The 25,763-nt window shown below is 53.9% G+C and overlaps 1 protein-coding gene across 4 annotated transcripts in view; it reads left to right on the forward strand.

The window, feature by feature from the left end:
- The window catches only part of ANO1 (anoctamin 1), a 110,131-nt gene that overhangs the window by 12,106 nt on the left and 72,262 nt on the right, over positions 1–25,763 (forward strand). For 2 of the 4 annotated variants that reach the window (XM_049892779.1, XM_049892777.1), the window contains exons 3-9: positions 10,456–10,554; positions 11,666–11,817; positions 13,736–13,790; positions 16,266–16,317; positions 19,142–19,207; positions 19,718–19,773; positions 23,744–23,785. In XM_049892779.1, the coding sequence (XP_049748736.1) occupies positions 10,456–10,554; positions 11,666–11,817; positions 13,736–13,790; positions 16,266–16,317; positions 19,142–19,207; positions 19,718–19,773; positions 23,744–23,785 (522 nt within the window). The remainder of the gene's footprint in view (positions 1–10,455; positions 10,555–11,665; positions 11,818–13,735; positions 13,791–16,265; positions 16,318–19,141; positions 19,208–19,717; positions 19,774–23,743; positions 23,786–25,763) is intronic. The other 2 variants (XM_049892778.1, XM_049892780.1) reach the window with 1 other exon arrangement.

Consider the following 25,763-nt stretch of genomic DNA (forward strand, 5'->3'; position numbering starts at 1 on the left):
GTGCTTGCTGATGAGCCCTCCCTGCTGAGATGACAAGCCTGGGGCGGTTTGCAGTTTGGGAATTAAAATAGCCTCTAAGAGAGCCCAGTTGCACAATCTTGCCCAATTTGAAGTGAAATTTGGGGTTGACGTGCACTTTCCTGGGGAGAAAAATCTGTAGAGTCCATCAGATACTCAAATGCTCCATGACCCCAAAAAAGCTAAGAATCGTTGATCCAAGGCGGCTGGCGCTGTCGACATTTGAGGCCAGATAATTCTTTGTTGAGAGTGGTGGTGGCTCTGTGGTACAATTCTAGCCTTCTGTACTGGAGACCTGGGTTCGATTCCCAGCCAGTGCCCCTCATGCGTAGCCACTACCCATCTGTCAGCGGAGGCTTGCGTGTTGCTGTGGCACTGAACGGGTTTCAGTGGCGCTTCCAGACTGAAACAGACTAGGAAGAAAGGCCTGGAGAACTCCGTCTGAAAATCAGCCGATGAAAGCCCTATGGATCACAGTGGTCCAGTCCACAACCGATCATGGGGATGGTACAGGGCCAGGCAGTGTTTCGTTCTGTTGTGCAGGGGTTGCTGCGAGTCAGGGGTCGACTTGATGGCAGCGAACAACAGCAACAAATTGTTCATGGAGGGGGCTGTCAGATGTTTAGCAGCATCCCTGGCTTCTGTCCACCAATAGTAGAAGCACGATGGCGAGGCGTGGGCTCGCTTACTTCGGACACGTCGTCAGGAAAGACCAATCACTAGAAAAGGACATCGTGTTTGGTAAAGTCAAGGGTCAGCGGAAGTGAGGGACCTTTTGTGAGATGGACTGACGGGACAGCCGAAGTGATGGACTTGAGCGCACCGACAGTCACGAAGATGGCACCGGGTCTGGCGATGTTTCGTTCTGGGGTAGATAATGTCGCCGTGAGTTAGGGTTGACTCGAGAGCAACTAACAGCGAGACACCTTGAAGAGAGACCTCGGGGTGATCACGAAAGGCTTTGGTGCCTTGGTTCAGTGGGCGGCCCTATAAGTTGATTTCACTCTTGGAGTTCCCATGAGGGTCCCACTTTGGGGACCCCAGGAGAAAAGGCCAGGGAATAGCAGGAAGAGAGGCGCGTTGGGGCAGAAGGCCCCAGGCCTCCTCTCCCTCTCTGACAGCTGTGGGGTCAGCTTCCAGGGTCCCAGTAAAGGGACAAGAGGTGTTTCTGGGCAACATGTTTCCTTACAACTGAGGCTCGTTAGCATTTCTGAAGTCCAGCCTCAAAGCCAGTGGACATTATTAATGTCTGTGGGGTCATTGTGGAGAACGCCACACACTAATCCCTGCTGAGTGTGCTGGGGGTAGTCGGGCCCACGGTGCCCTGAGATTGAACTTGACCTTGGCTCTGGCAGGCTCTGTGAAGGCCACTGACACGAGGACCCTGCAAACATGTTTGCTTTTATGCTGTTGTTTGGGGTTCGCCAAGATGCCCCAGCAGGCTGGCCGTAGTTTCTGGACGTTCTTCCCCGGAGCTGCTGGGGTCGCCAGCGGCATCTGGTTCCCATCCCAGATAGGATGGATGTTCCCTTTGGGCTGACTCTGCGGGGGCCACGGGTGCTGTTTTCAGGCCCATCTCAGAGGCACAGAGCAGGGGGACGAAGACGGGCCTTGTGAGCCAAGTGTGGGTCAGAGTCGCCTGGCCCCCTGAGAGCCTCAGTGGAGTCAGACCCACCTGGGTCTCCCGAGAGCCCAAGTGGGATCAGACCTGCCCAGCTCCCTGAGAGCCCTGAATGGGGTCAGACCTGCCTGGCCCACTGAAAGCCCCAGTGGGGTTAGACCTGCCTGGCCCCCAAAGAGCCCCGAGTGGGATCAGACTCGCCTGGCCCCCTGAGAGCCCCGGGTGCAGGTCAGACCCCACTCACCACTTTCTGGCTAAGCAACCTTGGGCAAGCGGCGGCACCTCCCTGGGCCTGAGTTTCCCCGTCTGTCAGGTGGAGGTCATGGAGTGGTGGACGAGCGTCAGGGAGTTAACGTGGCAACTGTCACACATTGGCTGCAAACACCTCCCTCCTCCGCACAGCCCTTGGACGCAGCCTCCCGTGTTTGGGAGCCTGAGGCAGGCTGGCCCTTCTGCCAGACAAGAATCCGGAGTAGTCTGTGGAGGGAAAGGTCTCCCTGCCTTTGGGGACCCGCCAGGTGAGGGGTGCAGGGTTGTCATGATCACAGTGGGGGGTAGGGGTTCGTTTCTTGCAGTTCCCAGCTGAGGCCTGGGAATAGGGGCAGGTTGTCCAAGGGCTGATTTTCTGGAGGCAGCTCAGCCTTCAGCTCTGGGATGGGGTGAGGAGGAGGCGTCTCAGGTCTCACGCAAACCAAAAAACCAAACCAGTTGCCATCGAGTCAATTCCGGCTGGTGGTGACCCCGTGTGACAAGTACAACTGCCCCGTAGGGTTTTCAAGGCTGTGATCTTTATGAGAGCAGAACACCAGGCGTTTCATCTGCAGCACCCACTGGGTGGGTTCAAACTGCCAGTCTTCCGGTTAGTAGTCAAGGTCTTAACCATCTGCCCACCCAGGGCTCCTAGTTCTCTTCCACCCCGTTGCTGTCGAGTGGATTTCGACTCATAGGACCGTATAAGACAGAGTACAGCTGCCCCATAGGGTTTCCAAGGAGCCACAGGTGGATTCAAACTGCTGACCTTTTGGTTAGCAGCCGAGCTCTTAACCTCTGTGCCCCCAGCGCTCAGGGAACTCGATCAGGACAAAGAAGAGTCACAAAAGATCTAATGGGAGTCCTCAGTTTGGAAGCATGCTGCCCCCACCCCGTGTGCACATCCTGCTTGCCCTGTGAGTGGAGGGGGCAAGAATTATGCCTCTCCTCCCGACTCCCCAACTTCACAGATGGAAAGAAAGGAACTCGGACTCTGAGAAAACTGGCAACAGCAAGGCCACACACCCAGAAGTGGCAGAAGTGGAATTCAAACCCGAGCCCTAATCCGGACCTTACCCTCTTTATCCTAAAACATGGGGTCCTCTAGTCGCCAGCCCTGCCCCAGTTTAGCAGCCTCTTACACTGTGGCATCTTAGGAAATTCGTCTGGTCCTGAAAACACCGTTTCTTTCCATTCATAATTTCACCATACGGATTTCTCTCTTTGGCTGGTAAGAGTGCTATGTCTTCTCGAGTATTCTGCTGAGGACCAGATACACTGCTTTCCTTCCTGCCGCCTGATTTCCCTCAGGCCTGCTGTGGCTTTTTGTCTGCCTTGGTTTCATGGAAACACGCTTCTTTTAAAATGAATTCTGGACATGTCTTTGTTGTTAGCCGCCGTTGACACGGCTCCGACTCAGGAGACCAGTGTGTATGACGTGGTCCGGCCCTGGGCCATCTTCATGATGGCTAGCATGTTGGAGCCCACTGTTGGGACCATTGTCTCAGTCCACCTCATGGAGCGTTTCCCTCGTTTTTGCTGACCCTCTACTTTACCAACCACGAGGTCATTTTCTAGTGATGGGCTTTCCTGATGACGTGCCTAAAGTAAGCAAGCCGAAGTCTTGCCATCCTCGCTTCTTAAGGAACGTTCTAGTTGTATCTCTTCTAAGACTGATATGTTGATTCTTCTGGCAGTCCGCGGTTTATTCAGTACTCTTTGCCAACGCCACAGTTCAAGTCCATCATTTCTTTGGTCTTTTTTCTTCCTTCCATGTCTTTAAAGCCCCCCAAAGGCCAGGTGTCAGTGAAATCTTGGCCGTTCTGACCCCAGTTCTGACATCCTTGCGTGTCTCTGGGCCCAGGGTGGGCCAGAGTCAGCTTTTTCTGGCTCATCAGGAATCCTGCGAGCCAGTTGTTAGCCCATTGGTAGCTTGAAGTCATCCGTGGTGGGAGTATTTACATCACAGGAATTAGCAAATGCTACAGAGCAGCATTTTTTTTTTTTTACAGAGCAGAGCCTTTTCCTGGAGAACTGGTTTACCAGCCTCCCCTGCTCCATCCCCATGTCTTCCTTTCCTTGGAGAGGCTGAGTATTTTTAAATATGCCTGTTGAGTTTTTTAGTTACGTGACTTTTTTATTTCTAGAAGTTGTGTTTGGTTCTTTTCCAAGTCTGCTGTGTAATTTCTTAATGGTTTCCTGTCCTCTGCAGATCCTTCCTATCTGTTTATTTCTCCCAATGTGGTGGGCTTCGATGATTTAATATCCGGCTAATGCTTCCGGAACCAGGCTCAGTGGGTTGGTTTCTATCTGGGTCCCTTCGGCTGGTTCTCCCCCATGCCCCCTCAGACCTGATGGACCTGGGTCTCTTGTCTGCTGCTGGTCGTTGCCCTTATATACACGAGTTCCCTGAGGCCCGAGGTGAAGGTGCCCCCGTCCAGCGGGGCTGCGTTCTTGCTTAGGGCTGGAGAGCCGGGAACCACCTTGAACCTGAGTCATGGCCTGCGATCTCCAGACGCGCTGTAAAGTGCTTTTATAGAGGCAGTGACCAGGAGGGGCCGGAACTTCCCAGGGGTTTTTATTCTTTCTCTTTTTTTCTAATTATTTATTTATTTTGTTGTTGTTGTTGTTGAGACTATACTCAGGGAACACGCACCAGTTCAACAGTTCCCACGTGTATGGTTCAGTGACGTTGATTACATTCCTTGAGTTGTGCAAACATTCCTGCCCTCCTTTTCTGAGTTGTTCCTCCCCCATTAACAGAAACCCATTGCCCCCTAAGGCTCCTAACTAACCTTTCCAGTGGCTGTTGTCAATTTGCTCCCATATGGACACTTCTTAAAAGAACACCATGCTCAAGGCAGACATTCTTTACTAGTTAAGCTCAACTATTGTTTGGTTTTAAGAAGACTTCAGGGGATATTTTTTTTTATTATTATTGTACTTTTGATGAAGGTTTACAGAGCAGATTTGTTTCTCATTAAACAATACACATATTGTTTTGTGACATTGGTTGCCAACCCCACGACATGTCAACACTCTCCCCTTCTCGACCTGGGGTTTCCCGTTGCCAGCTTTCCTGTCCCCTCCTGCCTTCTAGTCCTTGCCCCTGGTCTAGTGTGCCTATTTAGCCTCATTGTGTTTTAGAAGCCTGTCTAATCTTTGGTTGAAGGGTGAACGTCAGGAGTGACTTCAGTACTGAGTTAAGGGTGTCCAGGGGCCATACTTTCAGGGTTTCTTCAGTCTTTGTCAGACCAGTAAGTCTGGTCTTTGTGTGTGTGTGTGTTTGTGTGTGTGTGTGTTAGAATTTTGTTCTACATTTTTGTCTAGCTGTCTGGGACCCTCTATTGTGATCCCTGTCTGAGCAGTCAGTGGTCGTAGCGAGGCACCATCTAGTTGTGCTGGACTCAGTCTGGTGGAGTCTGTGGTAGTTGTGGTCCATGAGTCCTTTGGACTAATCTTGCCCTCGTGTCTTTGGTTTTCTTTATTCTCCCTTCCCCCAGGCAGGGTGGGACAAACGTTTAAGATCCCAGACACTAGTCACCAGAATGGGACACAGAACTTTTTCTTTATAAACTACATCATGCCAATTGAGCTAGCTGTCCTCCAAAGCCATGGTCTTCAGGGAATATTTTTGAGTTAAGGTTTAAAGATGATCTCAGGGCAGTAGTTTCAGGGGTTCATCCCTATCTCCATGGCTCCAGAAAACCTGGATTACATGCGAATTTGTAATTCTGTTCTATATTTGCCCCCTTTTGATCAGAATTCTTCTATAGACTCTTTGATCAAAATGTTCAGTAATGGTAGCCAGGCACCATGCAGCTCTTGTGGTCTCACGGCAGAGGAGGCAGTGGTTCACGGCAGCAGTCAGCCACGCACCCCAGACCGTCGTCCTAACCCTAGCTTTCTGTCCTCCTCCGTTGCTCCAGAAGAACAAACTTTGGCACGCTTGATGGCTCCTTGCAAGCTTTGAAGACCCCAGGCACTACGCAGTGAACTGGGAGGTGGGACAGAAGCACTAAACACGTTATTAGGCTAATTAACTGGGATGTCCCATGAAACCTAAACCTCCAAACCAAGGAGCCAAATTCCATGAGGTATTTGGTTGTACATAATAGCCTACCTTCTTTTCCTCTTTTCCTGCTCTGCTCAGCACCCCGACAGCCTTCCATGCAACCCCCAGGGTCATGGGGGAGCTGTCCCTTTCACTCTGAAAGTGGGGACCCAGTTCAGTGTGGGGAGGGTCTCGTATTAAATCCCCCACCTCGGGCTGTCCTGCAGCTGGGCTGCCTGGCCCGCTGGCTTCAGGCCCCTGATCACAGCCCACGTGGTAATATAGGAAGGTGCCCTGGGGTGGGGGTGGGGGGACATGGCCTTGGTGACCCCAGAGGTCAGGATTTCCCCCAAAGTGTGGCCCAGGCTGCCTGCTTTCTTCTCAGCTTTTCAGCACTCTTTAGGGTGGTTCATCATTTTATCCACCGTTTTTATTGTTTTCAATAACGTTGATCCGAGTACTTGCCCCACCTTCACAGAAGCGGGAATATGAATAAATGTTTTCCTCTTGTTTACTTCTTCCTTTTTTCCTTCCCCAAGCCATCGCTGAGCAGGTCTGGTGGCCAGGCCCAGTGCTGAGGGCTCTGGTCAGCCCCTGCGGCACTCCTGGATGGAGTGCCGGTGCCTGGCCCTCCGCCAGGGGCATATGCTTACTAGGACCCCAGCTCCCTGGATACCTGAGTCTGTAAACAAGGTCATGATGATGTAAAATGCTGCTGCGACCCCAGGAAAGGCCTTTTTTTAATGCACCAGCGTATCGATGGGATTGTGTTTGTGTGATTCAAGCCCAGTTTCCCAGTACAGCACGGCTGTGGTGGGCAGTAAACTGCTCCCGGGGGACTGCCCGGGAAGGGGACGCCTTCTGTGCAATTCAAGCCCAGGGCCCCAGTACAGCACAGCTGTGGTGGGCAATAACTGCTCCCAGGGGATGTCCCAGGCAGGGGTCACCTTCTGCTGCCACACCATGCCAGAGCCTGAGAGCTTCTCCATCCTTGTGGGGTGCCCTGCTTACCCCAGGGGAGCTGTGGGGGAGGGGGGAAGCTTTAGGGCTAGCCCAGGCCATGGTCCACTGTGGGTGGGAGGGGGCCAGGTGGCTCCAGGCCTCCCCAGCATCCCCAGCCTCAGTGACAGAAGTGGGTGCAGTCCTGCCCACTACCAGGTCAGGGAAGGTCTCGTGAGGGTCTGAATGCAGGGCAGCCCCCGAGGGCGCACAGTAGGTAGGTCCTGCGTGAGGGTCTGAATGCAGGGTGGCCTCTGATGGCGCACGGTAGGTAGGTCCTGAGTGAGGGTCTGAATGCAGGGCAGCCCCCGAGGGCACATAGTAGGTAGGTCCTGAGTGAGGGTCTGAATACAGGGCGGCCTCCGAGAGCACACAGTAGGTAGGTCCTGAGTGAGGGTCTGAATGCAGGATGGCCTCCAAGAGCACACAGTAGGTAGGTCCTGAGTCAGCATGGCTTCTCCTCTTCCTTTATGGCCCTTTTGGTAAATGTTATCAAATACCCGCGGTTGCCAGGCACTGTCCTCTGTCCTGGGGACACCTCAGAGAACAAAGCACACAAAGGCAGCCCAGGGTCCAGCTCGAGTCTGCACTGGGAAGTCATGCCAGCCTCAAATGCGGTGCCACATGCCTGGACAGTCTGTTCCCTGAGGTGGCCATCCACGCCACTGGCCCACACCCCAGAGGCCTGTGCCCTGGTGGCTTTGGTGACCAAGGACAGGAGGATTAGATCTCAGTGTGACAAGTCCTTGTCAAGGGGCCTTTCAAGAGTTTTCATCTGGCCGATTTTTGGAAGTAGATTGCCAGGCCTTTCTTCCTAGCCTATCTGAGTCTGGAAGCTCCACTGAAACCTGTCCACCATGGGTGACCCTGCCAGTTAGTATTTGAAATATCAGTGGCAGAGCTTCCAGCATCACAACAACATGCAAGCTCCCACAGTATAACAGACAGACAGACAGGTGGTGGCACCCTAAAACCATTGCCGCTGAGTCAATTCCAACTCATAGCAACCCTATAAGACAGAGCAGAACTGCCCCATAGGGTTTCCAGGGAGTGGCTGGTGGGTTTGAACTGCCGACCTTTTGGTTAACAGCTGAGTGCTTAACCACTGAGCCGCCAGGGCTCCGGTGGTGTCCTAGACTGCTGTAAATCTGGCAGGAGCTTGTTTTGTGGTTCTCTTCTTCCTTCTGGAGGGGCAGTGCTGCACACACAGTTCTGGGGGGGCCAGAGTTCTCTCCAGGTGGGCCCAGAACATGCGGGGGAGGGGTCTCATGATCCCTGCTCCAAGGTGAGGATCTCCCCCAGACCTCTCTCCCCCTCTTGTTGGGAACTTTTCGGGGGCCTGGCACTGTCTACTCACAGCACCGCACCACCTGCCCTGATGGCTGCGGCTCTGGGCCCCAGGCTGCCCTGTGACCTCCCAGCACCCCCCACAGGGGCAGAAGGAGATGTAGGTCACTTCTTCAGGCCACGTGATGAGGAGAGAAGGGGACCAGCCCCTGTGTAGTCTTCTCCCACGGGGTGGACACCAGCACCACCAGGCCCCACATTTTAAAGCATCCTGTGTGTGTTTGTGAGGAGCTGACCCCACAGCCCCTCTCTGAATCCCACCCAGTGTGCCCCTGGGAGAGCCCCCATGCCTCACATCGGCAGATGAGGAAGGGTGCAGGCACCAGCTCTGGCCGCAGCAGGAGCTCTCTGTGGGCATGGAGGGGCATATTTGGGGGACATGGGGTGAGTGTGTACATAAGTAACAGGGGTCTCAGGGAAGTTGGGCTCCACCACACATGTGCTGATAAGCGTTGTCTCTGGAACTCAAGGGTGAATCATAGGGCTGGGAAGGTGCTGCTTCTGGGTCCCCACACCCTTCATGACTCCTGGGGCCGGACAGGCAGCCAAAGGGGTCTGTGCATGTAGACAGAAGGCCTCAGCCACCCGGTGTCACAGGGGCAGATGACCCAGAGCAGAAGCAGCAGCCCCCGGCATACCGACCCTTGCTGCACCAAGGAGTCCTCCCACCCACCCACCGGGATGCAGGTCTGGCATCGCTCCAAGTTTGCAGATGAGGAACCAGGGCTCAGAGAGGTTAAGTCGCTTGCCAGAGGCCACATAGGGATGGGGGCCTGGCCACCCGGTCCCAGGCCTCAAAGTCCCAAGGCCTCAGTTGCTGCCCACCCACCTGCCCCTCCTGCAGCAGAAGAACCTGGCTCCTGTCCCCTGAGCCCCAGCTGCCCCTTCTGGCCTGTGCTGAGATGCACTGGTCATAGAGGGGGCCCAAGGCCATGTCTGTGTCCTCTAGCTCCAGATTGCACATCAGTGGTCTGGTCGGCCCACAGCTGGAGCTAGGAATGCCCCAGGTCCTGATGGGCTTAATTCCCATAAAGCCCTTAGCGCCTTGCCAGCCAGGGCTCAGTAACCTTGGCTGTTCATTACTGTCACTCGGACACGCTGCACCAGAGAGAGGTGACTCATCCTTAGTGGACGAGCTGGACTTGAACTCAGGCCTGCCCTCGAGCCCCTGCACCAGGCTGCTCATCAATATTAGGATAAAGGCTAAGGGACCAGGCTAAGGGCAGGCGGCGGTCTGGCCCTGACCCTGCAGAAGGGAAAATGCCCAAATGGGGAGTGGCTTCAGGGGCTACCTCCTTGTCCCTTCTCGGAGACCTGGGAGGCTCTGAGTACACCAGGTTGGGCTGAGGAACCTGGGTTTGGGGGTGTGGAGAGGTGCCTTGTGATACCTGGGCTGCTGTGGGGGACCTTGGCTACACCTCCCTGAAAGTTCCTCTGGGGTATCTCCTCCAGACCCTCCTCACTCTAAAGTGTTCCTGTGTGACCTGGGACTACTCACTTAACCCCTCTAAGCTTCAGTCTGTCTTCCACAGGGCGGGAACCTTGACACCCGCCACAAAGCCTTGTGACATGAGGTGAGGTGATAACATGTTATTGGTTGCCGTCAAGTCAGCTCGGACTCCTGGCGACCTTAAGAACAACAAAATGAAAGGGTTCTGTGCCGTCTCCGTGATCGCTGGTACGTCTGAGTCCCTCGTTGCAGCAGCCGTGTCAATCCATCTCATGGAGGTTTCCCTCGTTTTCGCTGACCCTCTCCTTTATCAAACATATTCTTTTCTAGCGATTGGTCTTTGCTGATGACGTGTCCAAAATAAGCGAGTCGGGGACTTGCCATCTTCACTTCTAAGGGGCATTCTGGTTGTATTTCTTCTAAGGCAGATTTATTCGTTTTTCTGGCAGTCCATGGTACATTCAGTGTTCTTCACCAACACCTCAATTCAGAGGTGTCAATTCTTTGGTCTTCCTTATTCATTGTCCTGCTTTCACATGCATGTGATGTGATTGGAAAGACCTTGGCTTGGGTCAGGCACACCTTAGCCCTCCAAGTGACATCTTTGCTTTCGAACACTTCAAAGAAGCCGCCCAGTAAGTGGTAATGGCATCTGGGGGTAAAATATTTTCAACAAGTGTCCACCCCCCTGACTGACAACTGCTCTTCTCTTTCTAGACCAAAATTCATGGGGTTGGGTTTGTCAAAATCCACGCACCCTGGAACGTCCTGTGTAGAGAAGCTGAATTCTTGAAACTCAAGATGCCTACCAAGAAGGTTGGTGGGGATTTTTCTAGCGTAAATAGATCACCACGTCCGAATGTTATTACCAAGAAGCCCTGACTTGTCACGGCTTCAGAACACACAGATCTCTGGGTCTTGATATAGAGAATACAAGCCAGCCCCGGGGTGATATTTAGAGACCCCAGACCCTACCCCGCCGGGATAAGAAGTAAGCAGAAGAGCCTGCCTCTCGGCGCCAAAATTTATTATAAATACAAATACAATTAAACTCCTGACTCTGGTTTTATACACTCGTGGTGTCTCAGCTCATCTATCAGATTTATTTTAATTACATTTTCTGGATTGCTGGGATTTTTCTTTCTTTTTTCCCCCCTCTGAGGATTTTAATAGACTTTATTTTTTAGAGCAGTTGGAGGTTTATGGAAAGGTTGTACAGAAAGTACAGAGAGTTCCCATATGTCCCCTCTGCCCCTGCACACGGTCCTCCTGTTATTCACGTCTTGCATTCCTGTGATACATTTGTGACAATGGCTAACCCTGTGTTGATACCTTGTTGTAACCTAAGGGCCACCGTTCAGGTGAGCGATCCCGCCTTGTTGTACGGTCCTATGGGCTTAACAAATGCGTGACATCATATGTTCACCATTCGGGTGTCGCACAGAATAGCTTCACTGCCCTGAAAACGCCCTGCGCTTAGGAGTTTACCTTTTAATCTCCGAAAACGTTACGGAGAGAGAGCGATTATATACAGAGTGTTCCCTGAGCCTTTTTTCGAGGCTGAGGCTGCGCTTCCTTCTGTATGTGGAGAGGGCAGCAGGCGGGATGGAGCCACTCCATCTAAGTCAGCCCGCCACTGCTCACATCCACCGAGGTCATTTGGATTACATCTTTTTGAACAAAAGTGAAGTTTGGGGGAGAGTGTTCTGGAATTTTCCATAATTGCTCCTTTGGCTCAGCTCTCCTGAGCCTCTGAGCCATCAGGGTTTGTCAGGGACCCTGGGCATGGAGGGTGCGCCCGGGCTGCCCCAGCTTTGCCCCCAGGTTGGGCACCCTGGGGGGAGGGGCAGTTGTGGGAAGGGACTGAGGACAGACCTGAGGGTCAGCGCAGTGCTGTGGCCCCCACCCCTCCCCGTCTCCTCTGCAGATGTACCACATCAACGAGACCCGCGGCCTCCTGAAAAAGATCAACTCGGTGCTGCAGAAAATCACAGACCCTATCCAGCCCCGGGTGGCCGAGCACAGGCCCCAGGCCACCAAGAGATTGTCCTACCCCTTCTCCCGGGAGAAGCAGCACCTGTAAGTGGGGCCCTCGGACCCCTCGTCCATAATGTAAGAAGTGAGGGCTGCCGGACAAAGTCCTCTAAGTTCAAAGGGGAGCCCCATCCCCCGGAGAAGAGGGGGTGTCAGCCCCTGGAGCCTACTCCTGTGATCACTTTGTGGTTGCTGAGCCCAGGAGAGGCCTGGAAATTATTGCCGAGATCACTAGTCCCTGAGGCTCTATGGGGGCAAGGCTTGTTCTTCTGCTCAGGACAAACTGGCTCACGGAGACCCCATGTGTGTCACAGGGGAACTGCATGGAGACCCCGCGTGTGTCACAGGGGAACTGCATGGAGACCCCGCGTGTGTCACAGGGGAACTGCATGGAGACCCCGCGTGTGTCACAGGGGAACTGCATGGAGACCCCGCGTGTGTCACAGGGGAACTGCATGGAGACCCCGCGTGTGTCACAGGGGAACTGCATGGAGACCCCGCGTGTGTCACAGGGGAACTGCGCTCTGTAGGGTCTTCAATGGCTGGGTTTTCGGAAGTAGATTGCCAGACCTTTCTGCCGAGGCACCTCTGGGTGGACTTGAATCTCACAACCTTTTGATTAGCAGCCAAGAGCATTACCTGTTTGTGCCACCCAGGGCGTCCTAGGGAAAATAGTAAGGGCGTGTTGTGGGTCTTGCTTTGAAGCCGGGTATCCCCAAATTAGTGGCCTGCCTGTCCCCTCCCCATCTGCCTGGCCCTGTCCCTCTCTGCTTTGTGGTGGGAGCTTCTGGTTGGCCTCTCTTCCTGCTGCACTGCCAGTCTGGCAGCCTGAAGCAGAGTGGGGAGGAAGAAGCTGAAAAGCACCCCCAGGGAAGGCCTGAGGGCCCAGGGACGGCAGCCAGCAGGGGTTGCCTGGCAGTGCCTCGCCCATTCTGGAACCTTCCACCTTCCTGCTCCCGAGGGGCAGTGGGGCGTAGCCACCTGGGTCAGCAGCAGCTGTGAGGCCTCCCTGGGGATCTCTGGGCAGAGGCAGAGGGGAGAGCAGGGCTCTGGGAACCCAGGAGAGCAGTCGATGGTGGCTATGGGGGGCAGGCAGGGGGCTCCAGCACCACTGGCCTTGCGTGGTGGGGGGAGGGGGCAAGGAGAATCAGGGACTCCAGGTAGAGTTGGGGTCTCTGCGGGGGAAATGTCTTTGTTGTTAGGGAGAAGCTTTGCTCCATTGTATTACCTGATCCTAGGGGGACTGGACATACCACCCAGAGAGAAGGAAGCTGCCCCCCACCCCGCTCCTCCCAGCAGCTCTAAACTGGGGGTTCTGGGACATTACAGGGAGACACCTTCTTGCCAGGAGAGAAAAGCTGGGTGTCCCTGTGACCAGCCTCCCTGGCACTGTCCTGGCTGGCTCCATCGGCCCCATCCACCTCACCAGGTTCCCCTCCCCTCCTCAGGGATAGAGGCCAACAGACCTGGGGCCACCACCCCCCGTCTCTACCCTGAGCACCTTGGGGAGTGCGTCACCCACCTCAAGGGCATCCCTCACCCCTAGGAAGCCTAGGAACCTCTGTGCGGTCCAGCCATCATTTGGAAATCACAGGGAGATTGTTTTACAAGCTAGAACTGTCCAGTGGTGGAATGACACTGTCCCCATCCCCAGCAGAAACTTGAAACACACCAAGGAGTGTGTTATCAAAGGGAACAGGGACTTCCAGGGAGGCAGGTCTGGCGGAACCTGCCCTGGGGTCACTTCCCCCCTGCATGGTCTCAGAGCCTCGAGGTGGGCAGGGGGTGATGGGACAGGCTGTTCCCAATGCTCAGGGTCCCCCTGGTATGTGGCCAGAGTGAAGCCAGGTCCACAGGCCCCGCTAAAGGGGGCAGTGTGATTTCCCAGGACGTTGGAAGCTGGGGGAACCAACTCCAGTGAGCTGTGTCTCATTGTCTCCTTGTCTTCTTGATATTTCCACAGATTTGACCTGTCTGACAGGGATTCCTTTTTCGACAGCAAAACCCGGAGCACAATAGTAAGTGTCGCCAGGCAGAATTACTCGCCAGCAAGGTGGCCCTGGGGACGCCGATGATAATTTCATTTCAGTGAAACTCCTTGGGGCAAAAGATGGCTCTAATTGCCTGTGACAGAAATAATTCGGATAATAAAACCAGGAGGGCTGGTGGGGCCCAGGGGATGGCCGAGGCCTGGGGCTGGCTCGTCAGAGGGAAGGACGTGGGGAGAGACAGGAAAGAAGAGTTGGAGAGGGGCTCAAAGCCCCTGAAGTTATTGAAATGATGTCCCCGCGCCTCTGCGATTCCCAGAGCAGCTCCAGGGTCTCCTTGCTGCTCGTGTTTTTTTTTCCTCTCTCTCTTTATGGTGGTAAAAACATACATCGTGAAACATTTGCCAATTCACCCGTTTTTACATGTACAATTCAGTGACGTTGGTTAAGTTTGCGTTATGCGACCATCGCCATTATCCTTGTCCAGATTTTTCCATCACCCTGAACAAGCTCAGCGCCTCCTGAGCAATGACTCCCCCCTGCCCCGCGTCCATGTCCGGGACCCACTAAGAAGCTTTGGTCTCTGTACATTTGCCTGTTTGAAATTAGTGGGACCACACGGCATTGGTCCTTCTGTGTCTGGCTTCTTCACTCAGCATCACGTTGTCGAGATCCATCCCTGATGTAACATCACCAGGGCTCAATTCTCTCTTGCTGTTCCCTGTTATTGGGGTTTGGGCTTGTAAACTGCCAGGCCCCAGCAGCCTGACGTTCCTGAGCGGGCAGGCGTGAGCGAGAGTGATGGAGCGTGTGGGTTTGCAGGTCGGGATCTAGTTTCAGGGCTTTGCCAGACAAACAAACTGAGGTTGGAAATCTAACCATGCTACCCTTCTCTGCTCAAGGTCCCAGCTCTGTGTTTATCCATCAGCTGCCAGCTTGTCTGACAGCCAGCCTGGGCTGTGTGTGGCTCAGAACCCAAGTTTTATCCAAATAAGCAAGCCACTGAGCAGCCAAGCCATTACTGTTCTCCCCTTCTGCATTTCGGCCAGGCTGGGCAGGGCTGGGGGCTGGGGGGAGACAGCCTGGTCAACCTGTGCAGATAATTGTCCCTCCGCTGCCACTGTCACAGGCGACCAGGGCAGATAACAGTGTGGGTCACACGAGGTGGGGGAGACTCAGCCACGCTGGGGACAGGCAGGCCCCGTCTTGTGCTGGCTCCACCCCTCCCAGCTTTGTGGCCATGGGAGAGTCACTGAGCCTTTGTCAAAACTGGGGTGGTCCTTGCTCCCCCAGCAAAGGACAACTGTGCCTCCCCCAAGATGGTGGTATGGATGGAGCACTGTGCACCCAGTTGCTATTGTGATTTTTGTCATTAACAGCATTTCTAATTCATCTCATTTTAGTAAATAATAAACTAAACCCATTGCCATCGAGTCAATTCCAGTGTTACAGGGTAGAGCTGAGCTCCATAGGGCTTTCTTAGCCTGGGTTGCGCAAGTAGTGTGTGACCGGCTGCTAAGCTAAAGGCTGGCGGAGTGAACCCACCCAGTAGCTTTGCAGGAGAGAGATCTGGCACAGGGGATATGAGGCAGTTATTAGGTGGCGCAGTGGTTAAGCATTTGGCTGCTAACCAAAAGGTCGGCAGTTCAAACACACCAGCCACTCTGAGGGAGAAAGATGTGGCAGTCAGCTTCCCTAAAGATTTACAGCCTTGGAGACCCTAGGGGGCGGTTCTACTGTGTCCTGTAGGGTTGCTCTGAGTCAGGCTCCACTCGATGGCAATGAATTTGTTTGTTTGTTTGTTTTTAATTAGTACCGAGTGCCAGCTCAGGGCTTAGGGGGAAGCCCAGCACATAGTCCCTGCTTCAGAGGGCAGCTTTTATCATTCATCATTTGAAAGTAAAAGACCTGATTCTTCAAGTTATACCTAAAAACCCAGCTGCCTGATAATTGGTGATGGTTGCACAATATGATTAATGTAATTGATACCACAAAATTCTACGTGTGAAAAACGTCGAATTGGCAAATGTTGCCTTATATATACATTTTCACAATAAAAGAATTAAAAAAAAAAAACACAGTTGCCAATGAGTTGACTCCAAGTCATGGCGACCTCGTGTGTGTCAGAATACAACTGTGCTCCACAGGGTTTTCGATGGCTGATTTTTCAGAAGTAGATTGCCAGGCCTTTCTTCCGAGGTCCCTCTGGGTGGTATCAAACTTCCAGCCTTTGAGTTAGCAGCCAATCACATTATCCGCTTGCACCACCCAGGGACTCCTCCAGAACCCATCCCTAAAATCGTCAAACCTTTGGCATTCTCAAAAATTCTTTGTCCAGCCAACCGTTCCTTAGGATAGGAAAGTCTGCCTTTCCTGGGGAACTGGTCAAGGTTGCCATGACCCACATTTAGCCACACTCCTGTTTGATATTCATGTAACAGATTCAGTTTGCTGGGGGTGCCAGAAGGAATGTCCGCCCCTCTCTTTTTTGCCTCCCTGCAATAGGTGTATGAGATCTTGAAGAGAACGACGTGTACCAAAGCCAAGTACAGCATGGGTAAGGACGTCTCTGGAGCCTGAGCTCAGCCTTCGCTTCCCACCCCTAATCTTGCCTCACCATCGTCTCCACGGGAGGTGGGCCGCCGGCTGGGAGATTTTAAAGTGGTTTTGATTTAAGCTTGTGTAATAGTTTCAGACAGCAGAGCTGGGTAGCTGGAAGGAGAGAAATTCCAGGACCCCGGGGCAGTTTTATGGCCCGGCCAGCTGGCCCGTCACCATGAAGCCCAACGGTGTCACTCTCGTTGGCCTGATGAATTTGTGAGGGTGAGAGGCGCCTCTCCCCGGGGTAGTCAGTGTGGCTGGAAACAGGCCAGCATGAGGGTAACCGAGGAGCCTTAACCCTCTCATGACCCCCACAGACCAGCAGAAGTTAGGGTTCCAGCTGGGGGTGCTAGCCCATGCTGTACTTTGGGGTGAATTAGAAGCACCCCCAAGTTGGATACAACCAGACATGCATCTGGCTTAGAGAGAGCAAGACGCCCCACCCTTGGAGTCCATGCAGCCCCCACCTGCCCCCTGACTAGGCACCGCTATGTATGGATGGCCTGATTCCAGAACTTTCCACAAAGCCATCTGGTCTGGGCTCCTCAGGTACCAGTTTGCAGGACATCTTAAGCCCCAGATACAAGACCTTCCCGTTTATAGCTTGTAGATGGAAACCATTCCACCCTATGTGGGCCCCAACCCCCACCACTGCAGACTGACTTGGCTGAAGTCCAAACACATAAGAGCAAAGGAGTGCCAAGTTCAAGCCATTGTTTTTTCTTCTTCTTGAGCCATTTTATGCCCTGCTGAAGACTGTGCTAACAGGGGCCATCTAGCATGCTCTAGAAGCCTGTGGCTCAAGGGGGCACAACCAGGTCAGGTAAGACCAGAGGCTGTATATAGGTAAGAGAGCCCCTGGCCCGGCTGATCTGGAGGTAAGTGAAGAACAGGAGAAAGTGCTGGGCAGTTTAATACCTGGGGCCAGGCCAGGATGCAGGGATCCACCTGTAAGGGTCAGGTGGACTGCTTGGCCCTGGGGACAGGCCAGGATGCGGGGATCCACCTGTACGGGTCAGGTGGGCTGCTTGGCCCCTGGCCATATGGCTGACAGGCCCAGGGACACCTTTCTAGGCCTGAAATCTCTACGTTTGTGTCCCACGGGGGTAGAGGGTTCCATCCAGGGGTCAAGTGGAGCCAAGGGAAACTGTCCCCAGCAGCCTGGCCCACCTCAAACATAGACTTCCAATCACCAAGTCCTGTTTCAAATGGCTGCAGTCAGGCCAGGCAGGAAGGTAGGTAGTGTGGGGCTGAGGCTTTTGAAAGTGCTTCTTTGGATCCTTGCTGTCAGGGAAAACATCGGAGAGGTTCTGAGGATAGGGGACACGGGGGCTCCAGGCCCACCTCACGTCTCCCTAGCTAGGAGAATGTGGTAGATATCTTTCCTTCCTGGGCCTCAGTTTCTCCACCAGGCCCTGTGGGATCCCTTCCAGGGAAAACCATGTGGTTGCTGTGAAGATCTGCCAGGAGTCCAGGGCCCTGGGGGCTGCTGGCCAGGCTGGCCATCCCCATGTTGTCCCTGGGGATGGCACATCAGCGTGTCCCGCATGCTTTCTGGCAGAGCCGACTGCCCTCCTCCGCTCTGGTTCCCAGAGCCTGGTGATGGAGCAGATAGATCAGGGGGTCCTTCTCTGCACCCCCACTTCACATGGGACCTTGTCTGAAAGCCCTGCCAGCCCACACGTTCGTTCATTCAACTTGTAACAAGTTGATGGATTCCTGTCCCCCGCCAGGCTCTGTCCCAGGTGCTGGGCGCTCTGCCCTCAGGGGGTTGATACCTAGAAGGGAGACCACAGTAAATCGAGGGATAAACAGAACCTAACCTTGCAGGATGAGGTGGGTGGGGAGGCCAAGGGGATTTGGAAACAGTGGTCAGGGAACGCCTTTGTGATGGGGGGGCATTTGAGCACAGACCTGAGGAAGGCGGGGAATGAACCTCCCAACCAGAGGGAGCGGCCTGTGCAAAGGCCCTGAGGCAGCACCATGTTGGGAGGGTTCTAAGAACAGAAAGGAGGCCAGCACAGCAGGAGTGGAGGCAGGAGGAGGAGATGGCAGAAGACGGGACAGAGAGGTGGTGGGGCAGAAGGACCATGCCCACCACGAGGGCTTCGTAGCCTCAGGAGCAACCTCTGCTTCTACTCTGAGTGACCTGGGAGGCAGAGGAGGGACATGGTATGACTTGAATTTTAAGGAGCCGTGCAGCTGCTCGGTGGAGACTGGTGCCCCCCTCGACCACACGTCCACTCTTTATTACAGATGAACCGTCCACTCTCGCGTGTGGCTTCCGCTGTGCGCGCCCGCCTCCTCCCTGGTTAGACTCCCAAGCATCCCTCAGGTTCCGGGCCATTCCAGACCGCTGACTGAGGAGACGGTCTGTGTTTAAGTTTATTTCAGGAAGTCACTTTTCCATCAGTTTCAATGGAAAATAGGCGAGGGCGGAGCAGCCAAGCCGCTGTGAGAATCTTGGGCCAGGCAGAGGGCTGAGTGAAAATCCCCCAGCAGCCTGGCCCCCAAGGACATGTGTGGAGCAAGATCAGATTCCCGTGAACCCCCTCCCCGTCACCCACCTGGCTCTGCCTTCTCCCCTCCTGGTACCAGCTCCTGGGGCTGGGCCAGCCTCCAGGTCTCTTAGGAGGTGCAGGTGTGACTGATTTGAAATGCATCACCCCCAGGATGGCCAGGAGCCCCTGGGTGCCCCCCACCACCAGGGCCCTCTTCCCCAAATACAGCTTTGATCCTTCTGGGCCCTTGCATGTCACTAATGGCCGATGTATAAACAGGGCAAGGAGAGGGAAGAAAGAAGGACTCTGCCCTTTTAAATAAAAGGCGAAAATGTGGTAAATACGGTAAGTGCCCCCGCGCCCCGCCTGGGGCCTGCGGGGGCCCCTCTCTGTCTTTTCCAATCAACCTAAAACCTAATGCCGAATTGTATGTGTGTTTTCCAACACCATCAATTTTCCTACCCGTCTTCCTCATGATTCAGCTTTTCTAACCCCTTAAATCTACACCTTCCACCTGCAGGCCTGTCTTCGGGCAGGCGGGGCCATTGGCAGACGAGAGGTTTGGGGGTGATGGAGTCAAGTCACGGGCTTCTTGCGCCTCCTTCCTCAAGGCCGCGCTTCCTCTGGGGGTGTCCTTGGTGTCTTCCTAATTCTGCCAATCAAGCATGTTAATCCATAACCCAGTGTCTCATCCCCTTGGGGAGGAGACCCCAGAAAGGTGGCTGGCCTTAGGAGTCAGGATGATTCCACGCTGAGAAAACTCTTGGTGGTTGAGCCTTCCGGGCCCACGCCGGCGTCACGTGGGACGGGGGGACGTGTCTAGTCAGTAATGCTCTCTCCATCTCTGTTTTGAAGGCATCACGAGCCTGCTGGCCAACGGAGTTTACTCAGCTGCGTACCCACTGCATGACGTAAGTGCCCTTGACACGCAGTCTACCCCTGTGTCATTTGACTCCCCAAGTCCCAGCGGGCCATACCCCCAGGAGCTCCAATTATCCCGTGGTCACGGCTCCCTGCTTGGCTGTGCCCTAAATGTCAGCCGGCGCAGGCCCTCTCTGTACTCTGTGCAGGGTCAAGGAGTTGGACACATGGCCATCTTTTCCTACAGAACCGTCCCTCTGAGACGGAGGCAGAGGTGCCCCAAACTCCGCCCCAACTTTATCTGAGCCCCGCGGCTGATCCATGAAATGTCGCCCCTGGCTCAGGTCCCCGCCCCGCCCCACCCCACCCTGCCCCACGTTCTGGCGGAATGGCCAGGGCTGTGGATGGCTTTATTCCTGGCGCACAAGTGGCTGGCTTCCTGAGCCGCATCTCCAAATCCCACTGGTCTCCCCCTGACAAATATAGCCCATGTTGTGGCCGCGGGCATGCTGGCCGTGGGGTGAAGAAAGAGATGACTCTCCTCTTGCTGTCTCCATGGAAATGGGGCTGAAGTTCAGCAGGGCGTTGGGAATGGGCTGTGGGGCCTGAGCACTGTGGGAACCCGTTGCAGCAGACTTTACAGTGAAGATGGGGAGCCAAGAGTGGCAATAGAGAGAAAATGGGCCTCTCACTGCAGCCTGGAGTGCAGCTAGCCCCTCGCGCTCTCGGAGCCTCAGTGTTCCCATCTGTGAATTGGGAATGATTACCAGACCCGAAATGGGAATACAGATATGGAAGAACTTTGAGTACAAGACACTGGGTGGTGGAATAGCGGCAGGCTGTCTTCCACGTGGGAGACCCAGGTTCGATTCCCAGGCAGTGCCTCTAATGTGCGGCCGCCACCCATCAGCAAAGGCTTGTGTGTTGCTGTGATGCTGAAAGGGCTTCAGCAGAGCTTCAAGGCTAAGACTAGGAGGAAAGGCCTGGCTATTTACTTCTGAAAATCAGCCAGTGAAAACCCTATGCCCCTGAAACTATTGTCCTGAGATCATCTTTAAACCTTAAACAACAACTAACCCCTGAAGTCTTCTTAAAACCAAGCAATAATTTAGCTTCACCAGTGAAGAATGTCTCCCTTGAGCGCTGTGCTCTTTTAAGAACTATTCCTGTGGGATCAGATTGACAACAGCAACTGGAAAGGTTAGATAGGAGCCTTCGGGGGGCAGCGGGTTTATGTTAAAGAGGGAGGAACAACTTAGAAAAGGAGGGTGAAGATGGCTGCACAACACAGTTCCGTGTTGCTGAATTATACACATAGAAACTGTTGTGTTGGTGTGTGTCTTGCTGCGTATATCCTCAACAACAGCAACCAAATATAAATTTGAAAGAAAACCTTATGGATCACAACAGTCCAACCTGTAACCGATCATGGGGATAGAACAGGACTGGGCAGCGTTTCATTCCGTGGTGCGTGTGGTCGCCATGAGTAGGGGCCCGGCCGGACGGCAGCAGACAGCTGTTGTTTTAAATGTTTCATCCTCCACCCCCCGCACCACCGAGTTGGCCTGTGTCATCGCGCGCTGCCTTGAGCGCATGGCTCCTGGCGTCCCCACCTCCCGTCCTTCATCCATCCATTTGTTCATTCGATCAGCAAGAACATCTGCCAGGCACACTGCTGGGTGCCGTGGCCAGCCAGACCACAACCTGATGGACCGGTGCGTGAAGTAAGAGCCGTGTGCTCTGCGCGGGACTCCAAGGACCACTCCCATAATTAGCGACTCAACCTCAAGAAAGGGCCTTGGTGTTTGTGTGGGCTGCTCCACGGCTTTTTGGTTTCCTCCCTGGTTGGCATCTACCCCCCTTGAGGTCACCAGCTAACCGACCTCTGGAGGTGTTATTGGAATCCTGTGACTGTCTTGGCCCTGGGAAGAAGCACCAGAAATCACCTGAAGGAGTCGGGCAGGTGACGGTCACCTGAAGACCTAGGAGGAGGCTGCGTCTTCGTTAAAAAAAAACGCAGGCACTGGGTTGAGGTGCTTGGCGCATGCTGAAGCTCCCCCCAGGCTGGGGGGTCGTGGAAGGAGCTGGTGGGTGGAACGGCACCGGGGAGACCTCCGAGAGGCCCCGAAATTTCTCTGCCCAGTGATTCTCAAGAGAGTGGACCAGGCCAGCCAGCCATGCCTGGCTTCCGTAGAGCTCTCGTCAGCTCCTCCTCAGTTATCTGTGTCAACCATTGGTGTCTGGGGCTCACTTCCCATTTTTAGGCCCTTCTTCCCTCCCTCTGGAGCCCTGGTGGAGCAGCGGTTAAGAACTCAGCTGCTAACCAAAAGATCCACAGTTCGGATTCATTACCTGCTCCTTGGAAACCTTATGGGGCAGTTCTGCTCTGTTCAATGTCTTGTTGACATTGAATTGACTCAATGTCAACAAGTCCGGTTTTTTTGGGGGGGGGGTCCCCCACTCCCACTTCTCTTCTCTTCCATTCCAGGATTTACAGGCTTGGATCCAAGTCCCAGGTCTGACCAAACTCAGCTGTATGAACTCAGTAAAGTCAGTTTGCTTCTCAGGGCCTTCATGTTTCCATCTGTGAAATGGGAGCATTGAGCTCAATGATCTATACGTAGGGTGACCATATAATTTTTTTTAGAATGAACTATTTATTTTACTGAATTAGAAATTAATTTCTACGCCATTTTAAAAAGGGATTCTTGATATTTACTCATGACTGCAATGAGAAAAAATATACAGCATCCTGAAATTATATCATAACTTGTGAATAGAAAATAGAAACAACGTGGGGGATGACCATATAATTTATCACCCTTCCTGGGATGCTGGAGGGTCACAGGAGGCACCACCTGGATGGGACACTGACAGCAAGAGATGTAAACAGAGACTGTCCCCTCAAAGTGGGATGTACTTTTATCCTATTAATACAGTTCTTTCCACTCTAAAAAGCTGCTTTTCTTTATGGCACTGACTCCAAGGAGCCGACCGCGGGTCCTGTCCTGGCGTGCCCGTCTGCATCAAGGGGCGGAGGCAGTTCCAGCCTTCCGGTGGTGGAAGGATGGGCTGGGGCATTGGACGACTATTTACAGAGCACTTTTTATTTGGAGCCCTGGTGGCGCAGTGGTTAAGAGCTCGGCTGCTAACCAAAAGGTCAGCAGGTCAAATCCACCTGCTGCTCCTTGGAAACCCTATGGGGCAGTTCTACTTGGTCTTATAGGACCGCTATGAGTCAGAATCAACTAGATGGGAACAGGATGCGTGATGCAGTGGTTAAAGCGCTCGGTTGCTCACCGAAAGGTTGGCGGTTTGAACCCACCAGCCACTCTGTGGAAGATGTGTAGTCTGCTTCCGTGAGGATTTACAGCCTAGGAAACCCTGTGGGGCAGTTCTGGTCTGTCCTATAGGGTCGCTGTGAGTCGAAATTGGCAGCAGCGGGTTTGGTCTGGTTTTGGTTTTATTAGAACCGTGACCGGAAAGAGGAGCAGACCTGGCCAACATCTGTCCTCTGTGAAGTTCTGTCCTGTGACTATTTTAACTGGTGTCGATGAGGGTTGTCAGAGTTTACGGCCTGAGAAGTTATGAATTTGAGCTTTTCTATGGGGTTGCTATGAGTCGGAATTGACTCGATGGCGATGGGTTTTTTTTTTTTTTAGAAAGCTCTATGGAAAGAGCCCTGATGGTAAAGTGGTTAAGCGCTTGGCTACTAACTGAAAGGCCAGTGGTTCGAACCCACCAGCTGCTCCTTGGGAGAAGGATGTGGCAGTTTGCTTCTGTAAAGATTTACAGCCTTGGAAACACTATGGGGCAGTTCTACTCTGTCCCCTAGGGTCACTCGGAATCGGAATTGACTCGATGGCAACAGGTTTGGATTTTGGGGTTTTAAAGCTTTATGGGGAGCCCCGGGGTGGCACAAACTGTTAAGTACTGTACTACTAACCGAAAGGTTGGCTGTTTGAATCTTCCCAAAGCTGGATGGGGTAACGAGAAGCTTCCTGTTTTCTTTTGTAACAGGGAGACTGTGAGGGTGACAGCGTGGAGTTCAATGACAGAAAAGTAAGTGCTGGCTGGTGGGCAGGGGGACAGGTGGGCAGGGGGACAGGCAGGCAGGTGGGCGGGCGGGACACACCATCAGGGCAGGAGGGGCCTGCAGGCGAGGGGCGGGAGGGTCGAGGCCAGAGCCCTGCCTGCCCTGTGTGTCTTCAGTCTCCCTTTGTGGTCCGCGTTGGTGATGACAGGGCTTCTGCGTTCGCCTTTCCTGCGAACTCCGTTTCGTGTGTCCATTTTCCTTTTTCTGACCCTCGGAAGGATCCTTGGCCAGTTAGGAAGGGAAAGGTCGCTCCCCAGAGCCTGCCTGCCCTCCCCGTGTCCTTCCTCGTCCCGTTCTGGTTAAAGCCCACCTGCTGCAGGATACCTGAGTCTCACCTAAGCCTCCGGCTGACGTGGGCCTAATCCCCTATTGCTCTTGGGCAAAGAAGTTTAGGAGCCACATGGCTGGCCTTGCAGAGAGCCATGGCCCCCAGCAGCGCTCTGTGTGGGGGAGACCTGTTTGTGGTGGTCAAGCCAATGTTTCTCAAACTTACTTGACCTGGAACCCTTTTTAGTGGGTAAGCTATTGAATTGGTATTCCATTTGGAACACACTTTGGGAAACCCTGAGCAACCTTTTTGCTCTGCGGTGGCTGTTCCTGACTTCTTCCACTCTCCAACATCTCAGCCCCCCCCCCAACTCAGCACCCTTACTCTTGGTAGGGGACATCTGCTCTTTCCATTGGGGGTCCCAGGAAGCTCTGTGCTTCACCACCCTCACCATGCAAACGTCTCTTCCCCCACGGCCCCTGTCTCCTGCCATACTCACGCCCACACCGCGATACCAGCCTCCATCAAACAAGCCGGACCTCCTGTGCCCAGGAGATACCCACCCTGGACCCCGCTTATGGTCAGCCCCACTTGCTCTGCGTCTGTTGCGAGAACCGCTCCTTCTCCTGGCTGGTGGGTGGCCCTGTCCCCATTCACAGGGACAGGAACCTGTATCATAGAATGCTCTCACTTCGGCCTCTGCTCCCCCCGCCCAATCTGTGTTTTTAAACCTTTGGCACTTGATCCAACTTGCCTGCCCAGGAATCTAGCTGAAGATACTATCTGACTTAGCACAGAAATGACATATTTGGTTATTTTCAGTGTAACGTCTGGCGTTCTTCAGGGACGCTGTGACTTGCAGGAACACCACTGCCCAATCCTCCCTAAGAAGCACCACCTCTCCCCGAACCTGCCCTGACTAATTCTGGCCTCAGAGCCCAGCCCACTCTGCACCCCTCTGCCGCTCAGCCACTGCCCTGCCTCCACAGGCACTAGCAGCCTCCTTCAGTCAAATTCAGTCCTCAGGCCACAGGCCCCTCTGCTCCCACCCCACCCCCCTACTCCAGCCTCACTTTCTTATCTCAAGGTCACCTAGATGGAGGGTCACATCAGTGCCAGGGCATCTCATTCGGTTATTCATTCAGGAAATATTTTCTAGGGGCTGCTGGGGGCCAGGCCCATCACACCCAACTCTAGGATTGTCCAGGCCCAGCTGTTCCCATCACTTAGTTTTACATCCCAGCAACAAGTACAAAGCCTGGCCCATAGGAGACAGTCAGGGAAGGAGGGTGGATGGGTGGGTGGGTGGATGGATGGATGGATGGATGGATGGGTGGGTGGGTGGGTGGGTGGGTGGGTGGGTGGATGGACGGACGGACGGGTGGATGAATGGATGGGAGAAATGGATGGATGATGGATGAGTAGATGGATGGATGGAAGGAAGGAAGGAATGGATGGAAAGGAGGAAGGAGTAGATGGATGTTTGGAAGGAAGAAGGAGTAGATGGATGGATGGATGGAAGGGAGGAAGGAGTAGATGGATGTTTGGAAGGGAGGAAGGAGTAGATGGATGGATGGATGGAAGGGAGGAAGGAGTAGATGGATGGATGGAAGGGAGGAAGGAGTAGATGGATGGATGGAAGGGAGGAAGGAGTAGATGGATCGATGGAAGGAAGG

The sequence above is a fragment of the Elephas maximus genome, chromosome 7, assembly GCF_024166365.1.
Source record: "Elephas maximus indicus isolate mEleMax1 chromosome 7, mEleMax1 primary haplotype, whole genome shotgun sequence".
NCBI lineage: Eukaryota > Metazoa > Chordata > Mammalia > Proboscidea > Elephantidae > Elephas > Elephas maximus.